The sequence below is a fragment of the Hippocampus comes genome, unplaced genomic scaffold, assembly GCF_001891065.2.
Source record: "Hippocampus comes isolate QL1 unplaced genomic scaffold, H_comes_QL1_v1.1 scaffold55, whole genome shotgun sequence".
In the NCBI taxonomy this organism is placed as follows: domain Eukaryota; kingdom Metazoa; phylum Chordata; class Actinopteri; order Syngnathiformes; family Syngnathidae; genus Hippocampus; species Hippocampus comes.
Genome location: NW_017806170.1, coordinates 1071221 through 1092231, shown reverse-complemented (window position 1 = coordinate 1092231; position 21011 = coordinate 1071221). Strand labels below are relative to the sequence as shown.

Genomic DNA, 21011 nt, shown 5'->3' with positions numbered 1-21011 from the left:
TGCCTCTTTGTGTGTGTGTGTGTGTGTGTGTGTGTGTGTGTGTGTGTGCGCGCGCGCGCGCGCGCGCGCCTGTTAATGTCTTTCTGTTCAGCATGCCATCACACAGCCACGATTACATAAGAGCATCCGGCATGTTTTACGGACTCACTACATGTCAGGTACAGTGGTGCCTTGAGATGCGAGCCATGGTTCAGATTTTTTTTTTTTTTTGACTTACAAGCACATACTTAAGGTACGAGGTGACCTCAACTCACTTGACAATGGGCAGCATTTAACGCTCGGGTAACGAATGCCACAGCACCTCCATGTTCTGGGTTTAGTCATGTGACAAGCTGTGCCCCTGAGCCACTGTGATATCATTTTCAGTCGACGGCAAGTGGCAAAATGGCTGCCCCCTCAGATGGATGAAATCGGGTGGATTTTGCGACTGAATTCATTCCACAAATGCAATATCTAGAATCAGAATACTATGTTTAGACAAGTGTCAAACTTTGCTGGCAACCCAATAAATAAAACGATCCAACAATTGGGACTTGGCCGAGGTGTTCACTCGACTGAACGACATTGGAGCTTGACCGTTTGATGTTGCATGATTGAACGCATGAAACAGAAATGTAAAGGCTGTGACTGGCTGGGAACAAAGGAGCATACAGCCAACTGACGGGCAATTTGAAAGTACCACGCTCACGCAGAGTTGGAAAATGTGAGGGGCAACACAAAACATCTTTCACAAGTGCAGCTGTTTCCTGTCTCGTGTGCTGCGACGCTTCTGCTCCGGCTCACTGAACACTGAAGCAGCGGCAGCAGCAGCCAGGCTCTCGTCTTTCGACCAAGTTCTGTGGCAGCGTTCTTTTTCCGCGAGTAAGTGGATCATTTGGGTGTTTGAGAGAAAAAGGTAGATTTTTAAAAATATAATTATTAAAATATATTTTTTTTAAAAAAGTAAAAACGTTGAAAAAAAAGATATTTTTGAGAAAAAAAAATGTCATAAGTACTAAAAGTGAAAAGGCACTATTTTGGAGGGGAAAAAAAGTACATTTGAGAAAAAAAAAAAAATGCACTGGTCCATCTGGTTTGCCCACCTCACACATCAGGAGGGAGCATAATACTAAAGAAGAAGAGAACTTAATCTTCTCCACTTGTCAGTGACTAAGATGTCATTCATCATTTCAGTAGAGGATAAAGAATACATGCCTTGTGAGTACTGCAAACACTCTCTTCATGCGTTGCTTCATCGCTTGTGTTCAAATATCTGTTGCTTCTCAAACCGCTAGTATCGATGCTAACCGTTAGCATGTCAATGGTGCTTTGGATTAGTTGTTAGCATGATGCGAAGCGGACATACCTCAGGCCAAGCTCTGTTAAGTTTGACAGTAAACTTCAACTGTGCTTGACATTAAACATCTTGAAGACTCTTTTTCAAAAGAATTTTTCAATATTTGCCTTTGTGCTGCTTATTTGGAAGTGATTGGAGCTTACTAGCATCATACAGTTAAAAAAAAGGGTCACTTCTATCCCAAGGCACCACTGTACCGGATCGAGATGATTGTTTTCGGCTAAGGCCACAGAACAATAAATTTACTTGACTGTCTACGCTATAAATAATCATCCATTTTTATCTCTGCTGGCTAGTTAAGAGCTTCCAACCAGGCTGCAAAAATCTGCGGCAAAGTAACCAATTTTGCAACACTGGCTGCAAAATTCACAAATGCCCACTAAAACTCGAACAGTCATTTTCTTGTGCAGCTTGTAATATCACTTGCGCCAGCAAGCAGACAGGCAGACACCTTCGGGGCAGGAATAACCCGCTTCTGGATACCCCCCCACTCCCGACCCAAACTCTCTCAACAAACGCCAGCCAACGTCCGCCCGTCTGTCCACGTGTGTGCCGCATACAAAGGGCAAAGTTATCCCAGCAATCTCACCGCCACTCTGACAGCCGGCTAAAAACAAAGCACTGGCCACACGGCCGCTGCGGTGCTAGCAGGGCACTACATTAGAGATGCCTGCGCAGTCCAATCGATGTCAATAGAGAGGGAAATTACAATTAAAAATGAGCAGCCATTTTTCAGATATAGTTTCAAGACAAAAGGACCTATCCTATCACACACACACACACACACACACACACACACACACACACACACACACATACACACATACACACATACACACACACACACACACACACACACACATACATTTTTTCCTATCCGCTTATGCCCACAAGGGTCCCGGGTCGTGTTGGAGCCTATCCCACCTGTCTTTGGTACACACACACACACACACACACACACAGTGACAGCCCTGAAAAAAATATTTTTGGGAACAGAGATTGTATATTTTTGCGGGAAAACTTTTTAAACATATTCTTTATCCTTTGCATAGAAATATTAATATAAGTGCTGCACTGATGAGCTGAGAGCCATTAATTTGAATGCCACTGGAGTTCCAGGCAGGACAAGTCTCGCTGCAATGTGGCAATTAATTTCAATCTATTTAATTAATGATGTCATAACAGTTTTTCGAAGATATATTATTGAGTGCTATTTTTCTGATTCAAAGAAAACATTGCACATTTTTGGTGTTTGGGAGGCTGGAACAGATAAAGGGCATTTCCATTCATTTCAATGGGGAAAAAACGATTTGAGATCAGAAATTAAGGATTTACGTCGAAAGGCACGACTGTATTGTGAAAAGACTTTCAGTGCAAAAAACAAACAACAACCCAGAAAGCAAGCCCTTGTGTACCTCATAACCCCCACGGCAGGCAGACCAGGGCCACTTAATGTCATTTCAATAGCGTTACATAGCGGCCAAAACCAGACAACGGCTTGCCACTTCTCTTTCGATGTCACTCGGCTGCATTATCACTGACGCTTTTCTACGACTCAGGTGACCATTAAATGTTCTTCTTATTCCATCCAGAGAACGTTTCACTCTTTCGCAACTCCTTCATCATCGACCCTCACCGCACTGCCCACCTAGTCCCCTCTCAATATGGAGGTCACCGACACCATGGAAACATTTGATAGGCCAGGAGCTATCGACTGGCATGGATTGGCACTTCCCTAGTGCTAACTGCTTCCGTGTGTGTGTGTGTGTGTGTGTGTGTGTGTGTGTGTGTGTGCGCGCGCACACATGTGCGCGCACGCAGACGGCTAATTGCGGGTGTGTGTGTGTGTGTGTGTGTGCGCGCACGCAGACGGCTAATTGCCGAGGCCAAACACACACAGGCCACTATGGGACACTGAGTCGTTTATTTATAAGTCTGCTGTGTGTGTCTGGATTTCATTTGCTTTGATATAGCCTCCATGTAGAACATTGGAAGCGGTTTTTGCTAGCAAGGAGACAACAAGGCGCAGCTAACCTCACACCAATTTCGAGGAAAGTTGCGTTGGGGGAGGGGGGTACTGCGAGTGCATATTCTGATGAATGGCCTTCTCTCTTATGGCCCAGGTCAGTCTACTGTACATAACAAGTGATCCGGATCAAAGCAGTCTTTTTGTTTGGGGTACCCAACAGTCATGCTAAAGACACACAAAAAAGTCTCATTAATCAACTGGCCGATTTAATCATTGGCATGAAGACAGACACAAATAATGCTTTTTTTTCCTACTCTTCGCAACTCAATAATATGCCGTGATAGTAGTCATTTGTAGAGGATGAAGAATATATGCCCAAAAGTATACTAGATACAAAGTATATGACTTCTAAAACCCCAACTGTCGATGCTAGCTGTTAGCATGTTGATGGCATTTTGCGTTGCTTGCTAGCTTTTAGCTAAGATAACTTTCCTAAGGCATGACTATGTTTTTTTTAAAGACCCGAGTGCAAGCTTTCAACATCCACCCAGCGAGTGGGACTTTTTCCAGGCGTCCCATGAATGACTTCATTCTCGCTCGCTTGCTGGGCGTCTCGCTTCAGCTCTCCCTAACCGGCTGCCGCAAGACTCTCCACGACAGACGGGGTATAACTCTTTCCATTTTCTTGCTTTTCCAGTGAGCTGAGTGATATGGAAATGTGAAGATCCTCGCTATGAACGCAATGCGGATGAAATCGAAGAAGTTGTTCGTGCAGACCGCTCATCTTGGACACAAGTGATCTAAAAAACCACCAAGCTCATTTTCACCCACCAAGCAAACAAGAAGTAAATCGGGAGTTTCTGTTGATTTCTGAAAACGTGTCTTTCAGGAATTCTTTCAGGCTCAGCCTAATTTTTGCTGAAGATTATTGAATGTTAAATCCTCATCAGTCCTGCTTTTTAGGCCTCCAAAAAGCAATGGCTATATGTCCCTTTTATAATGTACATCTTTGCGTGTGGTTGTTAATGGATATTGTGAGATAATGAATTAAACCCCAACTCGGGTGTAGTGACCATGACCCGTCCGCTGTTTATCCTAACGGCCGTTTTACGACGCCACGGAGGAAGCGAAGTGCGACGAAACAGGCAACCTTCCTTTAAAAGGAAGAGAAGGTGGCCTTTGGGCTGCACACAAGCCTGCACTTGTTCAGCCAGTGGGCGGTGCCACCAATTCCCCCTTCCTCCACCTTTACGCTCTGACAGGAAGTTGGTACAGTCTCCATCAACTGCAGCTGCATCACAGGCAAGCAAAAACCACCAAAATGCTCAATGATTAACTGACTATCTGTGCTTATTGAAGCAAATTATGCGTTCACTGCTGTTTCCTGAGAGGACACACACACACACACACACACACACACACACACACACACACACACACGCAAAAAAAGAAGTAATCAATACTATGCAGACACTCATTATTGATCTCGTCTGCATCTTTAACGAGGCTATGCAGGGCAGCCATTTTGTTTTTGGTTTGGTATGTAAATGATGAGCAAACGTTTGTTATACAGCATGAGAATTTGTTCAAAGTTCAAAGTTTTAGACTTTTCCTTTAAAAGTTCCTTTTAAGTTTTTTTTTGTTTTTGTTTTTTTTTAGAATTGCATGGTAAACAGGTTGTTAAAAAAAGTCAAAAATATTTTATTTTATAAAACGCATTAGATATATTTAATCATGTATTTATTATGTTAATGAATAAATCATGTGGATTTTTTTTCATGTTGGTGAATTCTTCCAATAATTAGGAAAACAAAAAATAAATGTCAATTTGTATGGATCTCCGCCAGTGTTACCATTTTCAAAGAATCCCTTTTACAACATTCCTAGAAAATCTCAATGTATCATCAATGTTAAGTTACTTTTTTAGAAAAGGCCCACGGGATACGCATTTGGTGGAGTAACTGGTGCCCGCAGACAGTGTGACTGACTTATCCTTTTCATGTTTTGGGGGCTTTTAAAATGAACTTGCCGGGCCACGTAAAATGCTCTCGCCAGTCTGCGTATGGCCCACTGGTTGCAGGTTTTCCACCCTTTGTCATATGCCGCTGTGGGGCAGGCCTACTGTTGGCCTGTCACAGGACATTAACAACACAAAGACTCGATCAACAAAAGCATTTCTCAAATTGTCACTCAATAATTCCACCAACTCTGTGAAATCGGATTATTTTTCTGACGCGTCAACGCAACACCTCGTTTGATCTGAACATCAACTCCACTAGAACACACAAACGCCGCCTCATACTAGTTCTCACGTCTGACAATCACAACATTTTGTGGCAAGTGCCTTGAAAAGCGTCATTAAAACGCACCGGTGTGTATTTATTTTTATATTTAAAACACAATAGGAGAACGTGTAGTCCGACGGCAGCCCCGGTCGGGGCAGCGTTACTGTGCTGGAGGATTTGTCAGCGTCCAAAAACATAACAAAACAAAAAAAAACTGAAAACACCTTCGCGGTCAACCTTTTTCGGCACTTTTTTAAAATGTTCCACAAGCAACTCACCGGTGGTCATGTTTAAAAGCGTTACTCACCCGCAAAGAGGGAGAAAACGTCCGTCCGAGCGCCTGAACCGTGTTTTGTGTCGGGAAAAAAGTTGTCGTTGTGTCATCAAATGAAGTGAAGTGAGCAAAGGTGGGGTGGGGGTTGAGGGGAGGAGGGGGAAAAACAGTACGCGGAAGTACACGAGAATTTAGTCACTCACTAAAATGTCAATACATTTTATTTAAATGTCAAGATTGTATTTATTTAGTACCCAATAATGACTGCAATGATTTTGACATAAAAGTTTTATTTTAAAAACAGTCGGTGGAAAGAGTCACTTTGCATTGTGTTACACATTAAATCGTCCCCCTTGTACTGTACAGTGTACACGTTAAAAGGATTGACTGCATTTATTTTTTTAATTTGACATTTTAAAACGCAAAATATCACGCTATTCACGACATACTCTATCCGGTGTTTTATTGCTTGCAAAATTGTAATTGTTTTAATCAAAGTGTCTCGTCGGGTTAACAAACTTCCCCCGTTAAATTAACTTGGCCGTGGGGCTAAATGTCCTACTCTAAAATGACATTCATATCTCTGTTTGACCGTTAAAAACAGTTATTTACCGTAATCACGCCCATTATGCCATCCTTTGGCACGGGAACGTCTACTAATGACGCTATGAGTAGATTTATTTTTAGACGTTGACCAAGCAAAGACTTCAAAACGAACCGCACTTTTCAAAGCTTTTGTCTTAAGGGCGTCTGGCGCCGCCTGGCGCATCAATAACGGCATGGTCGCAAAAAAACAGAACAAGATAGATAGCTAGATAGCAATAAAACCAAGAAAGTGCCAACTAACGTCCAATATCCCAAATAATTAAGTTTATTGCTTCTCAAGATATTCATCTTTTTTTACCCCCCCCCATATGACCTCTTTACAGTAAAACAAAACATTTGAGATGCATACACACACGCACACACATGAAACTGTATTTACAGCTGCTTATGTGTCACAGTTGGAACTTTACAGTAGAAGGTACATTGTGGCTCATAATGTTTTTTTCAATTATTATTTCAGGGAATGCAATTCAATTAAATTAAAATTAAAGCAAAAGAAAAAAGTCTGTGTTACACTAGATGGATGCTAATATAAAAATAAATCTACAAGCAAGGATTTGCGGGGTGGACATTAAAAAATAAATAAATAAATAGACCATAGGGCACAATTAAAAACTTGGACAGGATCCCGATAAGCTCATCATAGAAAAACATCTGCTTATGAATTATTGAAACTTTGGATACACATAAGCTTGTAACTTTATCCCCCCGAAATATTGAATTAAATATGGAATAAAATCACCACGATACAGCTAGCTCTCCCCATAGGTGCTCATCATTAAATATACAACATATTAAAATATATACACAAACATACGCGCACACACACGCATTTATACAAATTTAAAATCTGATCTTCTTTTCTTCCCTTTTTTCATCTCCGAGAATGTGCAAGAATATAAATAAAGTACTGTGTAACTTCCAATAAAACAATTTGAGGCAAAACAAAAGACATCATTAGAAATTAGGTTGAAATTATATTGAAATAAATTAAGATGCAAAATACAAGACAAAAAAATGTTTTCACATCACGTGTAAAGTGGTTCTCATGACAAATGAACAAAATAGACAAGATATTTTTTAACACCCCTTGTCATGTGGTTTAAGTGAATTGAAATGAAAATAAATTGACCAATTTGAATATATAAGACAAAATACATTTTTGATTCCACCGTAAATGTGATTTGAATCAAATGGAATTGAAATTAATGAAACAATACATAATTAAATAAATTACAAGGAAAATGTATTTTCACAGCATTGGAAATGTGGTTAAAAAAATTCTACCCAAATAAAGTCTGACAATTAAATACAGGAAAGCAATTTCACACTAGTGGCTTAAAGTCAATTTAAATAAATGTCGACACACTAGAAAGCAGGACAAAAACATTTTGTCAAGCATTAGAAACGTGGCACACATTAAATTGAAGACAAATTTAAGACGAAAGAACTACACGATTTCCCACAACTCTAGAAATGTAGCTTAAATTAAATTCAGAAACAAAATGTTTTCACACAACTTGAAATGAGGTAAAATGAGGAGCAACCATTTCAAGCACAGGACAATCAAAGAGACACACACCGAATACTCCACCAGGTGGCAGTATTGGCCCGTGACTTTGTGAACGTTGTTTCGAACGCAGGAAACACAAGTGGAGGCCATTCATGTAGATTTGAAGATTCAAATGGCCATGGGAAGTAAATGTTACGCTGTAAAAAGTTTTGACGAAACATCTGATGTTGAAGACTTGGACAAAAGGGGAAAAAAAGCAGAGCAGCTGAACAACAGGCAGAAGAAGAAGTATTAGCTGTGGATCATTTTGAGGGTCTCTCTCTCCCTGTGGCGCTCATGCATGATGGCGGGCAGCGGTGGCGGCGTGAGGGGCATCAGGCCCTTGAGAGGGTGGGCAGACATGGGCGGCGGCAGGGAGGAGATGGGCGGCAGGGGTAAGGCCACCGCTGCCCCCACCTCTGACTTCTTCCCCCCCACCGCAGCGTCCTTGGCCACGGTGAAATCCTGCTCATTGTCCGAGCTGCAGTCACTCAGGTCGGTAATCTCCAGGTCCGAGTCCGACTCGGCGTCCCTTTTGATGCTGCCCCGCCTCTCCGTGGGGCTCTGGCGTCCCGGGCCCAGGCTTGGGGGCGTGGCCTGGGCACGCTCCCCGCCCAGGAGAGGGTTGCCCAGCTCAGTGCGGCCCAGCGACAGGCCCCCCTGGTAGGGGGGCGGGCCCGCTCGGCCCCCCGCCGATATTGCCGCCACATTGGTGCCACCCCCACCAGTGGTTGCCTCTCCTGGGGGCAACAGGGTGGAGAAGGGGTGGGGCAGCTGTGAGAGGCCGCTAGGTAGGGGACCGGGGTAGAACTGGGAGGGGTAGAGGGAGCCGGGGGGAAGTTTGGGACAGTTGTTGAGGGAGAAGGCCCCCGGCAGGTAGGGGTTAAAGCCCCACGGGTAGTCGAAGGGTGGGCTGCGGGGGTACGCGCCCAGCAGGGATGGCGGTTTGGTGTAGCAGGGGCCACCTAGCGCACAGGACCACATGAAAGTTAAATGCGTCCACACATACAAAATGGAGGACAAAAAAAGTATTTGAAAAAACAATACTACATGGAAGAATGTTCCGTCATCATTCACAATTCCAAACAGGACGGGCTTGTTTTGGCAGCTCCACCTTAAATAAAACAGGACCACCTTAAATGCAACAGGGCCACCTTAAAGTAAATTTTGTCTTTTTTTTTTTTTCCCTTCAAATTACGAATTAATTCGCAGAACATGACAGCTTTTGCTTTTCCAGTGAGCTGAGTGATATGGAAATGTGAAGATCCTCGCTTTTTGTTTAATCAGTGTAAATTATATGCTGATTTTTACGACAGCCTGGTCCGTAATTACCCTGTATTTGAAAACATGGTACAAAAAGGTTTTTTTGGTGTGTGTTTTCGGGGTCTGGCACGGATTGATGGCATTTTCATTCGTTTCAGTGGGGAAAGATAATTTGGGATGTGAGTGTTTTGAGCAAGCATAGTTAGGAATGAATCAAACTCGTATGTCAATGTACCAGTGTATTGGTCATGCTTATGAGAGGAAAAAAAAAGTAAAATTGTGTATTTTGAAAAAAAAAATAAAGTCATGTAATTTAAAATCATACTTTCCTCTTTTATTGGTTTAATAGGAGAAAGATGCTGGTGTTTGGCTGAGTGGGAGCGCTGGGACCAACAAACAAAAGCATCTTCACCTCCCAGCGCAGCTGACTTCCTTCCAACTGCCGAGCAACTCGCTGCTGCATCCCCCCCCCTCACCCCCACCCCTCGGTTTCCCCTCAATCCGCCAGCCTGCCACGTTATTTACTATGCGGGCCTAATTTGACAGCGCTCAAGTGTGTGCGTGTGCGTGTGTAGCTGGCAGACACATGAATATTGAATCAGTCAGACGGGCCTCTCTCGCTTGCTTATGAAAACACAGTAATGGGCGCCCACAGGCCACAAACTGAAGCCTGCACCCTCAATTAGGGCCTTCCTGCTTGGGAAGGGATTAGGACACCGGGGACACATGGGAGGGAGAAGGAAATAACACCCCAGGACAAACTGTGGAGGATGAAGAAGAAGAAGAGGAGGAGGAGGAGGGGGAGGAAGGGGGTCGAGTTGGTGCGTGTTTACACGGTACCTCGCTCCCTCGCTTTCTGCATTGTGTGTGTGTGTGTGTGTGTGTGTGTGTGTGTGTGTGTGTGTGTGTGTGTGTGTGTGTGTGTGTGTGTGTGTCTATAGGCCATTAAGCAGCATCGGTCACGGACAGTGGAGTGACCTCACCTTCCTTCCCTCCTTCCACTTGTTTAGCAATGATATGCACAAATCATGAGCTAAGTGGATCGCACCTCACAGTCTTGACTGCAGGCTGCCATCGTTCTTATTTCCTTGAACAACAATTGAGCTACTGACAATGAAAGCGTACTGCGGCCATGCCAGAAAAAAATAAAATAAATCAACATAGCAAACGTTTTTCCCCCATAATGCTACAGGGTACCGACTTCCACCTTCGCAATCGTGCGCATTTCAGCGCATGCACAAGTCAAAACCAGGTAGCATTGTGGGGGGAAAAATGCTATGTTATTCGCATTTAGCCTATGATTTACCGTTACGTTGACCAGTACGTTCGAAAGACTTCACAAGACTTGTTTGAATGACAACATAGCCCAGTCAAAACTATTCACTCGACATTGGCAGTTCCACGCTTCCATAACAACGTGATGAATTTCACACTGGTGGATCCCGATGGAGAAAATGTGTCTTTTTTTTTTTTTAATTTTAAATATCCCCACATGCCACTCAAGTGTTCTCACCTGAACCGAGGAATGGAAACGTGTCCAGTCGCAGCTTGTCTCCGTCCACCCCCGGCGCCGCACTGCCCCGATCAAACAGAGAGGACGCTCGGCCCGCGTCTGGCAAGCGAGGAAACAGGGACTGGATGGCCTACATGGCGAGGAACATACACAATGGAATGAGAACTTCGGCTACGAGTAAAGAAAAAAAAGCTGAAACGTCGCAAAATCCAGATCACTGAAAACTTAGGAGGAAGACACATTTCAGAGACAAATTCCTTGAGTGTTTTACATACTTGGCCAATAAAGATGATTCTGAATGAGTTATGAGTCTGAATATACCTTGAACAACATCAGAATTCCACGTGGGGAAAACAAACGATCAGATGCCTTTTTTTTTTTTTTTTTGGTGGCAAAACAAAAAACTGAGACCAAGATAAATCATTTCGAAACATTTTCTACCATCAATGTGACCTGTAACTAGGACAACTCAATTGAAGAAAAAAAAAAACAACTTTAGGCTTTTGCGAGAAAGCCAAGAAAGCCTCCTAGAACAACTGAACTTTATTTGCGGCTCATCACAGAACTTTAAATGGTGTCAGTTGTGTGCTGACTGCCATTTGCGTTTGAATGTCGTTGGTTCTTACTGAACACCTCCGATCATCAAAGGGTGTGCACACTTGTGCAACCACAATTTCACAGCTGTTTATCTTTACTTTAGACTTCATTTGATTTCATTTGAGGTGTCCAGGTTAGAGGCCACATGAAAGGATTCATCTGCGTCTTTTTTTTTTTTTTAATTAAATATAACGCAAAATGATTTGAGCAGGGGTGTGTAGACTTTTTATATGCACTGCAAGTTCAACAATGAAATCGTCACTGCTCTCGGACATCGACCGCAATGTCAAGTCATTCCCTCCGAAGTAGAAATAAGCCCACACTTCGGACTAAGACGGCCTCACCCTCGTCATATGTTGACAAGCGTGATGCAAACGGCGACGGAGCAGAGGCAAGGACGGGGGATACAAAGGGCTGTCACGGGATCGGGGGGGGGGCTGCGGAGGAGAGGACACGTTTGAGGCTGCGAAGGATAAGTGAGGAGGAAAGCGAGAGGACAGCGCGGCTCCGATTGAGGGCTGCTCGCGAGCCAGATCTGACGGGGTGACACTCGCTCAGGACGCAGGCTGTGGAATACACCGGGGACAACGAGACGAGCTGAAACAAATGGAACAGATGAATCCGGGGAATGGCCACGACAAAGGGGGGATTTTTGTCCCCATTCTCCCCGGATCAATATCCCGTGTCACCCCGAGTTTGAAAGGCGAGACCGTCGTCCCCGAGCCGGCAGATCAGCGTTTGCTTAACGAGGCGCGCCATTGATCTGATCTGACACGGCCCTGCTTTCATTTGAGATCGATGACGCGCCAAAGACGGGGGATGAGAGAGAAGAGGGGATCATGTCGTCTTTGGGGGGACCCGGGGGCAGTTTGGGGGGGAGGTTAAGGACGACCTAAGGCCGTCTTTTCTCGACCTTAAGCACGGCGCAGACAAGACTGTACTTTTGACAGATCTCACGGAAACTTTCCCGTATGCACACACACACGCACACACAAATTATTTTTTTTTTAATCATGCATTGATAACCTGAACAAGTGTGAGTTGTTCTATCATCCAAAAACAGCATTGTGGACTACCTTGACCATGTTTCTTTGCGCCGCTGAGCCAAGAAGAGAAATTGATAATAAAATAACGGGCAACTTTTCTTGTCACTGCTGTTATGCACAAAAACACAAATTCTACATTGTGCCCCCTGCCCCAAATCTGATTTTTTTCTTTTTTTTAACAATACCATGAATTTTATACAGTGTCGTGGGATTTTTTTATATCACCTACTTCCCCACATTATCTCGATAAAATCATGCATTTGGATATCAATACATCCCTAATACATTTTTGGGTGAACTGGAACAGATTGCAAAATAGTTGCTGAATTTCCTATTAGGACACCTATGAGTATAATAAATTCAAAACTTCAACCAATGTTAACCATGTCATGAGGTGATTTTGTTCCCCGTCGTGTTTTCATCAGACAGCGCAACCACTTCAAAATGTGTGGCAGCTTTTGGGTCAAGGCTAGATTCTTATTATTTTTTGACAGATTTTCATAAATCCAGGAAAGGCCCAGCAGGTCCCTGCTAGCTGCAACAGCGAAACCACATGACAGCAATAGATTTTTGTTGGAATCTAATCAATTTCTTGATTAAAAAAAAACAAACAACCAAACAAACAGCATGTCTCCTTTTGCCGATCTTTCCCGGCTATGTTTCATGCTAACTACACAGCATGCAAATGACATTTGATGACCTGCGCTGAAACGCGGTCCAGTGTGAAATGTTGGAGTACCTCCGGTGTGCAGTCGGGTGCGCCGGAGCCTGCGTTGAAGTGGTTCTGGGCCAGAAAGAAGGGCGAGTTGGCCATGTCCAGGATGGGGTAGTTGACCAGCACCACTTTGCTGAAGTTAAACTTGTAAGTGAAGCGCTTCCCTTTGGTTTTGTGCAAAATGCGCTTGTTGTAGTAATACCTGCAACACAGCAGAGGTAATCGAATGAGGCGGATGAAGGAGGGGAAGGCTTAACAACGCCGGCGTCAAGGTTTGGTGGATTTTTACGGAAATGAATCAGTAAACTGTGCTGCGGGGTGGGCGCTCGGCTCATTTCCCACTTCTTTTAAGACGTCTCCTCCCTCCTCTAATCCATTTGTGTCCGGATGCCTTCGTTCAATACCGCATGAGCCTTATTTAGTTTGATTCCGCCATTAGCTGGCGAGATGGCAACATGAAAAATTCCACTTCACATCAGAGACTCGCAATGTATCATTTGTATCGTGAGTATCCAGCATGGCTGACTTCCTGTTCATGTTGGGGCAAGGGTCTTTTTGTCACGTTGCGTGTGATGGTGGTAGTGTATTGATAAACACAGAAAAAACGAAATCCTAAACAAAGTCCTAACAACAAAACAAATCCAAAGTATCAAACAAAACCGTGACTGAAGCTCAAAAAACTATAACAGATCCATGACAGAAACAAACATGACAAGCAAACAAAACAAACATGCATGCATGCATGCATGCAAGCAAACAAACAAACAATGACCCGACCATGAGTGGTCGGGTGGGAGTCCTTTTATACAGCTAATTACATAACGACCAACAGGTGTGCAGCTGCAGGGAGAGCCCTACAGTGCCACCTGTTGGTCACAAACCGAAACATGACATCATTGAGCTTTTTATTTATTTATTTGTTTTCCGGTGAATCCTGTCACGATAGATAAAACGATGACTCCCACGATGCCTCGCTCTGCTCAAGCTGTAAATACCAGTTTCCCTTTCATACACCTGCCTTAATGTATGCGTATTTGTTGACTTTCTTAAGTAAGCACGATGGTGTTTGAAATCAGGTATCATCTTCAAAATAAGAGCTTCACCTCTAAGTAGAAGTGAACACGTTCTGCATAGTAAAAGTAACTCGTCTAATTGCTAGTCAGGAAAAAGTCACACGTTAGATTTGTCGTTATGTAAAAATGGGCACATTTTTGGAGCAATGGGTAACTGACACGACTGAAAATGAACACCGACTAGTGACATCATGTCACTCAGAGAGTATGGAAACAAAGTGTGTGTGTGTGTGTGTGTGTGTGTGTGTGTGTGTGTGTGTGTGTGTGTGTGTGTGTGTGTGTGTGTGTGTGTACGTGTGTGCCCAAATTGGGGATTTCCATGGTAACGACCCCAGTGGGCATGTCAGCTTCCTGTGCCACCACTGAGGCGTGTGCTCATGCCACCTGGCTCAGGTGGAAGAATGGAACACTCGGGCGGGGGTGAGGGGGGAGGTGTGAAAAACCAAAAACCACAAATTTCTTTGTTCATTTTAGCGGAATGCGGGCCGTCCTTTGTTTGAAAGTACCCATAAAGTCAGCTGAATGTTTCAACGCCTCATTATGCCCGACATCAACCCACTTCGAGCAGCGCGTATGTATCAGCGCCCCAAACACGCCGTCTTGGGTCTTGCTTGGCGTGGCCAATGGCGCAGTGGCCCTTAATTGAGCAATTAAGTGAGGCTAATCAAGAAGGCTAATTGTGGCCCCAGCCAATTCATAACAATTAGACTCCCGCGACAACCTCCATTAAGAAGAAACCAAGGAAAAGCACGAGGAAGGAAAGGGGAGGGGGAGCGCACAAGTCATTTGTGATAACCACGCATTGCTCGAGACGTGTTTAAATGAAACAAGTTTGAAAAGTCCCAGAAACTTTACGGCGAAATCCTTATTGACTTTGTTTGCTGACTAGCTCCTCTGTCAACTTTGTATTAAGATGGCCGCCGATAAAAAGCTGCAATGGAGGAATATTGATGTTCCCCGGGCAGAGGTTACAAACTTCAACACGTCTTTTCTAAACATAAAGTCGATTTCAGACTCAAAGCGAGAATATTCGGCATTTGAAGGGTCTGTGAACGTCCCAGAAGCACGAAGCACGCGCAAGAGATAAAAATTTGCTAAATCGTACGACCATCCAGTTTTACCCATCTCGTGCGCTTCATCCAAAATGAATGAACCGAACTTGTTCGAAGCATACTTTTGAAGCATTTTCTAAATGTATTTACCCCAACATATCGTAGTCGGTGCTTGCGTCTAAAAATTGCTAGTCATGACTTCCAGTCTCCATGTCTTCCAACCATTGAGCGGCCCGGTGCTTGTTTGCGGACCCGGCATGAGGCAGTTGTGACCGCGGCGCATCTCATCCGCTACCTTAGTGCTCTGCTCAGTTTGTCGTAGTTCATGTGCGGTTTGCACTTCCTGATCCCCCACAGTCGGGCCACCTCGTCGGGGTCCTTGATGACGAACTCGCCGTAGTCGCCCTGCCACGCGATCACCCCCTGGTACTCCTCCTTCTGCAGCAGCTCCAGGATGAAGTGCCACAGCTGGATCTGCCGCGATCCCGGGCTCGACTCCGGCTTGTAGGCCCAGTCCGGGAAAGCGAACCCTGCGCAGAGGAGGGAGAAGCGGGTTGGGGGAAGCGGAGGATTTGAGAGAGGCCTGTCATTAATTCCGTCCATGGCCGCCGGGGACGAAGAGGTCGCCGTCTGGATGAGCGATGAAGGTGAGGGATGAGGTGTTTAATAGAACAGCGCGTGCCCTGAGCTACGTTCGGGCCCTCTCGGCTGCACAGATTGCTCAGGTGCGTGATGACAACTCTCTGGGAAAGAGTTGATTGATGCTGCGGTGCGCGCACACGCACACAAGAGCCTTAAAAAGTACCTGTTTGCACATCACACACACACACGGAGTCAAGTGTTGGTACTCGCCGCGCAATCAAAGTCAACACAAAGCGTGACCAGGGGGCAGACCTCCACCCAGGCTATGCAATGGATCAACACCCTGCCCAGACCCGGGAAGCAAATACAGTAGTTGGAATGAAATATTGTATTTTTAACACGGAGTAACTGGTGTCACCTCATTCATGTCATTGTTCTTTAAATGCCAAACTACCGCATTGGCCCGAATATAAGACGGCCCTGATTATAAGACGACGCCCTCTTTTTCAAGACTCAAGTTTGAAAAAAGACTTTTTGAACACCAAATGAATTTTTATACAGAAAATAATTACAGTACATCTGAAACAAATGATTATAACAATATATTTGAGAGAAAAAGCATGTTATTTTTCGTCATTCAAATCTTAACATCTGAACATTTAAATATGTAAACTAAAGTGCAATCACATTCGTAAATGAATGGCTTCTGATTTTTGAAATGTAAATGACATCATAACTTCTCCTCAGCTGCCGGTTAACCTGGCCGATCTTCGACCCACTTTTCTCCAGATTGTTTCTCTATTTTCTGTTATCTCTTCTGTTGTTTTCTTCTCTTTTCTTTCTTACCGCTATTTTTTATTTTTCTTCTTCGTGCTACCGCTATTTTTATTCTTCGTGACTTTGGCCTGGGGAGTCAAGTTCAGCATTCGTTTCAATGATATCTGGCGCCATCTAGCGTCGTGAATGGGTATAATATCTAGACCCCGAATATAAGACGACCCCCACTTTTTCAGTCTTATTTCAATGCAAAAAAACCCGTCTTATATTCGGGCCAATACGGTAGTTGACAGTGACTCAGTAGCACATTTAGCTCCTAGTTTGACAACAGCCCGACTGAACTGAAAGACGTGAGATGCTAAAAACTTTGTTCCCTTCTGACAAATATTTTTTTTTTTTGGTGGGGGGGCTGGAACAGATAAATTGTTTTTATCTTAATTTCAAGGGAGAAAGATAAGCGTTAGGAGTTACCAACCTGGCGTCCAAAGTGCGGGCACCGGGGGCAGCAGCAGATCACTGACGCAGTTACAGTCCATGCCTCTGCAACACCTGACAAACAAACATGAAAAATATTCATCAGTCCGCAAGCTGTGAACTACGAGCACATTTTATTTGGAGGTCGCCGAGGGGATTGAACACAAACTTGCTGCGCGATGCCGATTCTGAAACATGGTTGGTATTGATGCGTAACGCGGCAAGGTTATGTTTCGTATAGCGATGGAGCGATTGATGGATGTGATCCCATGCATCCACCTGAGGCCGAGCGTGATGCAATGCGTTGGACATTCACGCCCGCATCCATAAGCAGCAGCGGTTCACTTGAAGAGCACGTTAAAGTTTCATTCGATTTAATCAGGCGGAATTTTCCAGTATTCTTGCGTCAAGTAGGGCCGCGTTATACGCAACAAGTGTGAAGCGTTTTGTTCATTCGACACGTACTACATTCACTGCATCATGTTCGATACGCCGAGAGGAATTTTTGGAGTGCAGGAGAAGTTTTTTTGTTGTACCCACAAAAACGTGGCAGGGAAGAAATGCAAAGTAGCTTGAAACACTGGAAGCAAATGCATCTCAAAATTGCAAGCAAATACTTTAACGTCATCATTTACGACTCAACTATGTCTACATAGTGACAAAAAAATGGTTTTATTAAAGTGTTAACTAAAGCCCGCATCAAATTTAGTTGGAAATCCAGGATCAGGCGGATCAGAAAATGGATGGATGGATGTATTCAAAGTTTTAATTTGTAATCCTTTCAAGCAAATAGGGTTAATTGTTAATACGTTTTCAAGCAGCCCTAAAATGTGCGTTTTCTTCTGAGAACAGGGCATTTGTTTTTGTTGCGAGAAAATTCCGGTGGGAGCAGACTCAAAAGTAACTGTTGCATTCCAATTAGTTGCATTGCATCTTTAAAAAAAAAATTATTTTAACGTGCCAGCAGGTCTAAACGAGGTAGGGGGTGTTAGCGGCATGTAAATCAGTGAAATGCTAATCATAACGCTAATGATGTTGCGAGCAGGAGAGGATTTGGGCTGGCGGTGCGGTCGACACACGGCGACTTTTCATCGGCGTTGCTTTACAAAAGATCACATGAAGACGAAAAAATGCCCTCGCCCGTTCGCCGCCGCTTCGACTGCTGTGCTGCTGCTTCTTCTTTGCCATCTTTAATGCTGCCCTCTGCATTGCTGCCTTTACGCTTCTTCTTCTGCCTCTATTTAATTATGCTCTGTGAATTTGGGATTTTTCCCTCCAGCATTGAAATAGAACGTGAATTATTAAGGTGTGTTTGTATAAATTATTATTGCTAACTCCAGGCACTCTCTCTCTCTCTCTCTCTCTCTCTCTCTCTCTCTCTCTCTCTCTCTCTCTCTCTCTCTCTCTCTCTTTCGAGAAAGACTCCCTCTCTCGACCGGCTCGTGGCCTTTGGATGGTAGCAACACTCTCGCTCACTTTATGTGTGGTGTTTTCACGCTGCTCCTTTCTGTCTTAACATCTCTGGTCTTCTTGGTTCTTTTCAACCATTCATCTTATCATTCTTTATTTTTGCTCCCTCTCCCATTGCACTGTCACACAATGAGTCAACCTGTACACAATGCATGTTCAAAGTCCAGGCTGGGGGCTATTGGCAGGTCTAAAGCTGTTTTTTTAGAGGCTCGTGGCATATTCTAAAAAAAAAAAAAAAAAAAAAACCAAAACTCCAAGATGGTTCTCAAAAATGGGAACCATCATCACCATCCATCAATTTCAGAGCACATGTAGACAAAACAAAAATCAATGGATAATTTAGAGTCTTCCACAAACATATAATACATTTGTGGTAAGCTGGGTTACCCTGAGAAAACACAGGTAGGTCAAGCAAACTTCACACAGGAAGAAGGCTTGAACCAATTTGAACCCAGAATCTCTAAACTGTGCGGCAGACCTGCCTGATACTTGTTCATGGTGATCTAACTATATTTTTGTGACAAAATATTAGTTCAGTGACTCAAACAAAAGCACACTAAGAACTTTGTGACTTCTTAAGGTCATGTTTATATTTGTAAAGACAAAAATGAATGCCCTGACACTTTGTCACTTTTTGTAATTAAGTCAAAAATGTGATCAAATTTAGATATTTAAATTTGAAATGGAGAACTGATTATTTTTTGTGTAGCATGGAGTCCACCACCATCACAGCAATAATGCGTGATCTGGGTTTTCATGTTTGTCAGATAGATACATACAGTAGCTAGCTACCTGGATATCTAGCTAGCGGGCTAGCTAGCTAGCTGCTAGAGAAAGAAATGCAGTAGCTCTCTAGCCACCAAGCGATAGACGTAGATAGACAGATAGACGACAGATAGAAGGATCAAGTGTCATTTACAGACAGACGACAGATAGAAGGATCAAGTGTCATTTTATAATTGGTATCAATACTTCAGTGATAATTCAGGTGTTCATTCGGGAAAATTGGATGTAACTAATTCTGAGCAAAGCGCCCCCACATTTTTTCCAACAACAACAACAAGTCTGTACAGCCCTGCAGATATTTTTCTTCTTTTTCACATGGCGGCTACAAAACTGCAAAACTGTAGCCTTTTGCTCAGCTCCGTGAAAAGTATGGCCCTCAGTTCAAATACTGCTCTCCAACCCGAGCGTGGAACCGAAAGCCGCCGCCTCGAACGAAAATACGATATTCTGTGCGTTTGAGGTCGGAGCTTATACGTTTGACCCTCCCCGCGTGCCGCGGGTCATCACTGCGGCATCACGCTTTTCGTGTTTCCCTCTGCGTGTCGCCATCCAGGTGAATCCTTCTTTTTCCTTGTCGCCGCCACCTATTTTGTGTCTCATGAGCCTCTCTCTGAGCCACGCCCCCCCCAATTCTCACACCACCCCCTCGGTGTGCTTCACCTCGGTGCAGTAATTTTCTGTTTGATTTCGGAGGTAATGCATTTTTTACAAATCAAAGAGGAAGCAAGACGACCCCCCCCCTCCTCCATCGCTCACCTCCTCCTCCGCCCACCCCATCCCCTCAGCTCCCCGCCCAGGGCCAGAGAGGAGATAAAGGCGCCTCCATCATTTCCTTGTTAGTTTTGATTTGGGCAGCGCAGGGCTTTCAAGTTCCCCCCATCACCCCCAGAAACATTATAACTAGCAGCCCAGGGAATAGTGCTGCTCGTGCATGCTGGCGCCTACATGCACTCGTTGTTACACACACAGCGTTTGGAAGTTATACAGCGCGGTACAAACACGCAGGTATTCAGGTAGCCGACACAAATAAAGACGTAGAGCCCATCGATAGTGACTGAATCAATACGGCCAGAGAGCACTTTGTTTTGCTAAAAAAAGACATTGGCGGGCTGATGAAAGAGCACAAAAGCAACAGCGCAGAGGACGCCATACTCCAAACAAAAGGGGCCTTTCCCAACCCCCTGATGATGGATCACACGTTGACAATGCACTTAACTGGGGAACCTGCAGCACCGTGGGCCAAAAGCAGCACACGAGAGTACAACCACAGACAGTTATGCGGCAAATAAGGTCGCTGCATTTGACACTGTTGGAAACTTTTGAATTGACATCATTTTTTTCGACTCGAGCAGAAATGTACAAGGCTTCACTTCCGGGTTGAGTGAACGCTGGCGCGTCTGGCTGCCGCGTCTGGCTGCCGCTGCTCACCCGCTATTATTCTTTTTTAGCGTTTGTTTTACGGGTTTTTTTACGGTTTACTCTCGTCATGGGAGAAACCCTCAGCTCCTGTCGCAATTCGTTGTGGTTTTGGACCGTCGGTCGTCGCACGGTTGTCCTCGGTCGTGCTGTCGCGGCGTCCTGCCTGTTCGGCTGTCGGACGGTGCTCCGTGCCTTCTCCGCCCCACTGCGCCCCGTGGGGGG

At 44.4% G+C, this 21011-nt stretch overlaps 2 protein-coding genes across 7 annotated transcripts in view; both read right to left on the bottom strand.

The window, feature by feature from the left end:
• The window catches only part of arhgef1 (Rho guanine nucleotide exchange factor (GEF) 1), a 32096-nt gene extending 26093 nt beyond the window's left edge, over positions 1 to 6003 (bottom strand). For 5 of the 6 annotated variants that reach the window (XM_019896093.1, XM_019896096.1, XM_019896097.1 and 2 more), the window contains exon 1: positions 5898 to 6003. The gene's annotated coding sequence lies outside the window, so the exon portion shown is untranslated. The remainder of the gene's footprint in view (positions 1 to 5897) is intronic. The other variant, XM_019896095.1, reaches the window with a different exon arrangement.
• A 1726-nt stretch (positions 6004 to 7729) lies between these two features.
• The window catches only part of erfl1 (Ets2 repressor factor like 1), a 41286-nt gene continuing 28004 nt past the window's right edge, over positions 7730 to 21011 (bottom strand). Inside the window, exons 3-7 of the mRNA XM_019896022.1 lie at positions 17116 to 17189; positions 15577 to 15811; positions 13181 to 13358; positions 10799 to 10928; positions 7730 to 8987 (exon numbers count right to left, since the gene is read on the bottom strand). Coding sequence (XP_019751581.1) covers positions 8275 to 8987; positions 10799 to 10928; positions 13181 to 13358; positions 15577 to 15811; positions 17116 to 17176 — 1317 coding nt within the window. The 5' untranslated portion in view covers positions 17177 to 17189 and the 3' untranslated portion in view covers positions 7730 to 8274. The remainder of the gene's footprint in view (positions 8988 to 10798; positions 10929 to 13180; positions 13359 to 15576; positions 15812 to 17115; positions 17190 to 21011) is intronic.